At 42.1% G+C, this 5,911-nt stretch overlaps 1 protein-coding gene across 1 annotated transcript in view; it reads left to right on the top strand.

Annotated features, from left to right (window-relative positions):
- Positions 1–5,911, top strand: part of LOC103778916 (lysosomal acid lipase/cholesteryl ester hydrolase-like) — a 9,717-nt gene that overhangs the window by 2,346 nt on the left and 1,460 nt on the right. Inside the window, 7 exon segments of the mRNA XM_008946533.1 lie at positions 1–22; positions 267–465; positions 1,213–1,322; positions 2,192–2,328; positions 3,276–3,416; positions 4,359–4,430; positions 5,751–5,819. The exon segment at positions 1–22 is cut by the window's left edge and continues 3 nt beyond it. Of these exon segments, the coding sequence (XP_008944781.1) occupies positions 1–22; positions 267–465; positions 1,213–1,322; positions 2,192–2,328; positions 3,276–3,416; positions 4,359–4,430; positions 5,751–5,819 (750 nt within the window).

Raw genomic sequence — 5,911 nt, 5'->3', positions numbered from 1 at the left:
GGGAGGAACAGCCAAAATACAGGTGTGACACAGTTGTAGGACATCAGGAAGGTCTGAGAGAGCTCTTGCATGGGTCCCCTGTCTTGCCACTTCGCACATGCAATGGCATGTTCCACATCTTTCCATTTCAGCAAAAGCACCTAGTCAGCATTGTGGCCTGAATCCTGTGTATAGGTTAAAACAGTCCTGCAAAACAAGACTCTGACCCCAGTTTTAATGACACGTTACTTACTACTACAGCATAAAATAATCCTCTTCTTTTTCAGGGAATAAACCTGCAGTCTTGCTACACCATGGTACTTTAGCAGATTCTATTCACTGGATTACTAATCTGAACAACAAGAGCCTAGGCTTCCTCCTCGCAGATGCTGGCTATGACGTCTGGTTGGGAAACAGCCGAGGGAACACCTGGTCTTTAAAACACAAGACCCTTAAGTCTTGCCAGAAAGAGTTCTGGCAGTTCAGGTACTCCATGTTGGAAGAATTACTGAAATAAAAAAGCAATTTACAGGGGACTAGCAAGACTGGGCAGTTAACATTGGGATGCAGAACCTTTCCCCTTCCACTTACATGAAAGAATCCCCTTTTGGATGATATGAAAAACTTACTGGTTTTCATATAATCTGACTTCAAATGGAACATACAACATCTAAGGAGACTAGACCAGCTCTTCCCTAGATGCAGCCACTTCTGGCCACATCAGAGGGGTCATAAGAAGGGCTCTGCTATGTGATCTGGACATGCCCATCTGTAATCAGGATATACAGAAACAAACCTGGAAGTACACTGGTCACCTCTGTCCATACACAGTGATGGTTTCTTTGGGGAAAAGACTTCCAAAACTGGAAGGCATTTGTAACCTTGAAACCTCCCAACAGATACCAAGTGCAGACAGGAGTAAAGTCACAGATGATGTTAACTGAGAAGTAGTTTTTGTAACCTGTGCTGGTGAGAGCAATGATTAAATTCACATCTGCAAGAGCTAATGCCTCAGCTAATGGACAAAACTAGCAGAGAGCCCAAGGCATCAAGGCAACCTGGCAGTACAGCTGTGTCCCTCTACCCCCTTCCCCAACTCAAGCAAGAATGCAGGCAGTGTGCAACCTCATCTTTTGCTGGGTCCTGCTTGGTGCCATGAACAAAACTGATGTTCAATAACTCACACTGTGATAGGTGAATTATCTGCTACCTTTTTGTGTTTCTCCCCTATAGCTTCGACGAGATAGGCAAATACGATATTCCAGCAGAGCTGTACTTCATCATGAATAAAACAGGACAGAAGGGTGTATACTACATTGGTCACTCAGAGGCTTCAACTGCAGGTAATGTGTTAGGACTGCCTGGGTACAAAACAATTACTGTTAGTGTTTATGATTTATATATAAGATCCATGACTGGATATTGGTGTTCATGCTATGGTGTGCCACTGCCCTTTTACAAAGATAAACTCAGAAACAGAAGAAAAGGGGGGCCACATTCTTAGGCAATTGTTTTCCCTTCTTCTCATATGTACATGCTAAGGGTCTTTTTGCAGAACAAATCATTCAGGCCAAAATATCACCTTCTTCGTCTCTAGAGACCTATGTTTAAGGCAATCAAAGTTCTCAACAAATCCATCAATGGAGAAATTTGGACACATTCAAAAAACAGGATGAGATGTACCCTTTCTGGTTTTGCTTCATTTCTTTCCTTCCTTCCTCATAGCCCTCCTTGATGCATGCATTCACTCTCACCTGAGTCTGTGCTTAGTTACAAGTAAAAATTCTGCTCTTAATCTTTAGATAATTATTGTATTGCTGCATGCCAGAATAAAGATACACAATCTTTTAGAGACTGCAAGCTGAAAAACTCATTATTTTATCAGAGTTTGGGGAACCTTAGAGGGAATGTGAATTAACAAAATCCAGTTAATGCATCTTCTCCCCAAAAACTGACATGAACACAAAATTGTCGGTTCTAATGCAACCAGTATCTCAAGATGCTCTAATGAATGTGTATCCTTAGAAGGAATTCCATCTCCTAAACAGAAGTTTCAAGAAACAAACACTTTTCTTAGGTCTGCAGCATGGAAAAGGACAATAGTAAATGGGCTCTTAATCAAGTCTCATTTCTTTGCTGCCTACTGCTTTTTTACTTATTTGGTTTGTAGAGATCTCTTCACTAACTTGACCTGTGTTTTCTGTGTTTGCAGGCTTCACAGCATTTTCTACTTATCCTGAATTGGCACAAAGGATTAAAGTGTTCTTTGCTTTGGGGCCAGTAGCCACAATCACATACGCTACGAGTCCTCTGGTAACGTTTGCACGCCTTCCCCAGCCACTGATCAGGGTATGTAATTCTTTTTCTAAAAGGCATATTTGCTTTCCTCGTCTCTACTGGACTCACTCAGCATTAATTGATTCTCAGGAGGTGATGAGTTAAGCATGAATTCAGTTTATCAGACTGTTGACAGTGCTGGTCAGCTTCACACTTGCCACAGAGTTAAGTTGCAAGGCTTGACACACAGTATCTCTTTTGCAGCTTCTTTAAGATAACAGGCATTCTTTCACTGTTTTTTGTTTAAATCAAAATTTTATAAGGAAGTGCACAAATGCCAAAAAAAAAAAGTCTACTAAATTTACCCTTAAACACTAGTAAAAAACTACAAATAAGATATCTCCTATATTAATTTTATTAGACATGCAGTTCATTTACACTTGTGAAATATTTACTTGTCAAATGACAAAGGAAACTTAAAGGAAAATAGACATTTCACAACAGAATTTGACAGCTTAATAGAATTTCCTGGGAATGGTGGAAATCCTGCATGCTATGCCTTGTCAAACTGCAGGATCACATCCTCTTTCTATCCAAGCTGTACTCATTATGTGACTATAGACCTTCCAGCTCTACACCCTTCCCATTTGTCTGCTCCCTCTTTAGTAAGTACCAATACTCATAGTACAGCTCCAGCACCTTCCTGGAAGAAATATTAGGGCAAAAAGAGACTTCCTATACTCTGCAGCCATGAGTACAGCCAACTGCCCTTTCTCACTGAGATCAGTGCACTAAAATCAGATGGATAGTGACCTCCAGGACTTGTGACTAATAATAAGAAGCAGGAAGAATGTGTGTGCTCTTGGGAAGAATACACTTTATAAGGATACTGGACTGGCAAGCACTTTCAACTTTTGTTAAGAGACAAGGCTATTAGAGAAGAGGGAGTGACAGTTTTCTGCATGAAATAGTCTTGAAACAAGGTGGGAGAAAAAGTTTTTCACTTTTCCTCCCCTCAGTTGCTACTTGGCTGCAAAGGACTTCTTCAGCAGAATGAACTGCTCAAAGGGCCACTAACACAGGTGTGCAGATCTCTGGGAAAAGTTTGTGCCAGTGTCTTCTCCTACATAGCTGGAGACAAGATACAAAGTCTGAACACAGTAAGTATGTGCAAGAATACCTTATACAAGTAAAGCTAAAGCAATATTAAAGGACAAAAAATAATTCTTCCTTATGTCTACATACAGTTGCAAAGTTTTAGAGAAATCTGCTGAGGTTTTCAAGTAATGCCAACTAGGACCTGAGCTAATTATGAGATGTGCCACCTGACACAGTCAAATCACACAAGGAACAAGGGCAGAATGGTCTCATCTTGCAATGATGTCCCTCAGTGTCTTCTCTTCTGGGGCTAAGCCAAAGAAGAGTTGGACAGATACCAAAGCTGTTTCAAATGGACAAATGGATAAAGATCTTTTTCCTTTTGCACAATTCATATTTTCATCCGTAAATAGGAAGACATCTAGATCGTCTGAACATAAGAGATTGTTTCTTTTTGTTCACTACAGATCCAAACATTACCAGCCAATACTCAAAGCTGTTTTTTCACATTTCTTTCAACAGCAAGATCTCATTCCTTTACTCTGGCTGCTACCTTTTTTTTGTTGCAGACCTTCCACATGTCTGTTCTCCAGCGGCCTTCAATCTCTCATACTCAGACTGTTTAACAAATGTTCCCATAAAAAGCTTCCACACCTGTAGCCTCATTATGCTCAAGCAGTCTATTAACAACTCTCCCCTACCAATTAAGCACATCATCATACAAACTCTAGAAACTGGGGAAAACAAAGGCCGTGCACACTCCCCAAATGATGTTTTCCACATTACTAACACTAATGTGGGAAAGACTCTCCCAAAGGGATGAAATTCTACATATCCATTCCTACCGTAAGCACACATAGTTGTGAGTCTCTCCTCAACTTTCTTTTTGGTATTTGAAGAATGGGGTTTTAACACAGCAGCAGTAAGTTGCTCAGGTCCTTCATACCTTTATTCTGTCACAGCACTGCATCATTACCTCTGTAACACTTCTCCTTTCTCTCCAGAGTCGAATAGATATATACGTGGCACATTACCCTGCTGGAACATCGGTGCAGAACGTTATCCATTGGCATCAGGTATAAATGTGTACTGACAGATAAACAGACTCTCACCACTGTTTTTTATGCAACCAACAGCCTACAGGGAAGTCCAGAGGTGGTGGAGCTGGGAAACTGCCCTCCACACCTTCTCACGTGCTGCCTTGAGCACCTACCACAGCGGGAGTGCTCTTTCCTGTGGCTCACAGGACCATTACCTGAATTGCCCCTTTGGTGGCAGCCACTGAGACTTCCTCAGGGCACATCAGGCCTCTCTGCGTGTTGGGCTCTGATGGCTTCCAGCCTTCATCTCTATTTAGGCAGGCATTTGCCTTGAAAGCTGCAGAAGTGAATGCAAGCGCAGCCTAGGCACTCGGCAGGCAGTAGGAGGACAGTGGGAACTTGAGCAGCCAAGGGATGAGCCCAGGCAGCGATGCCGGTGAAAGCTTTCCTCCCCGAGGGGCAGCTGCAGCCTGGATCCCCTCCCAAAGCCAGGAAAGCACACATGATTCTGCTGGCACAATGACCAAGTGAGGAACTGCCTCTTCTGCTGGCATCTTATACCACTCCTAGACCTAAGCTTGTTTTACCTATGCTCTAAATCAGAACAGGGCAAGAGCACACAGGCTCAGAAACACATCACTGCATACGTGCAGCACCGTGGCCACTTCTGCCAACACTTCAATATACGCATGCTCCTGCACACACCCCTGCCTAAAATTCCCAGGATCCAGACCACCAGCAGCCAGAGACAGAAAATAGAGACAAGCTAGCAGGTACCTAGCACATCCTCACTTTCTTAAAAGTTCAGATAAAAAAAAATGCAGACACATTTGCAGTGAGACAGATTCATCTTTTATTATTTTTTTTTAATTTTAGACAAAGTACCTTATAAAAGATAACACTTTAGTGATCAGGTAATCACACCCTGACCCAATAGCCAAACTCTTTTAACAAGTACAGAGACTGTGGAAATGTCACCACTACTGTGAGCAGACCAGACAGAAATGACACATAAAAGTCAAGGTGTGTAAGAAGGTTCCATATCATACACAAGACTAGTAACAGCTCTGGTACACCTCCACATCACAAACAGGAACCAAACTTCAGCTAGCTAAGAGTCAAGTACAATTTTAGTAACAAAATATACCAAGGGTGGTGGCTGAGGATCAGGAGAGAATGTTAGCAAGAGGAAAGGCGATGAAGCCACTCACCCTGGGAGCCATCCTCAGTACCCTTGGAAGAGTTTCCACTGTTTGAGCCTTGGCTTCAGTCAGAGGCAGGAAAATGCCTGCTGCAGTCCGCTCTGTCTCTTACAAGACACTGTCATTTTGTCTCTCCTTGTCACAATATCAATAGGTAACACGTGCAAAACAATTTCAAGCTTATGACTACGGCTCGAAGGAAAACATGAAGAAATACAACCAGGTAAGGCAATATGGTTTTCCCAAGAGCTCATCCTCAGGTCCTGGCAAAGCCAAGAACAGAAAAAAAAAAAAAAAAAAAAAAAAAAAAAAAAT

This window comes from Merops nubicus, unplaced genomic scaffold (genome assembly GCF_000691845.1).
Source record: "Merops nubicus isolate BGI_N331 unplaced genomic scaffold, ASM69184v1 scaffold10958, whole genome shotgun sequence".
Classification (NCBI taxonomy): Eukaryota; Metazoa; Chordata; class Aves; order Coraciiformes; family Meropidae; genus Merops; species Merops nubicus.
The sequence above is the reverse complement of the archived record's forward strand: the minus strand, read 5'-3'. Positions and strand labels throughout refer to the sequence as shown.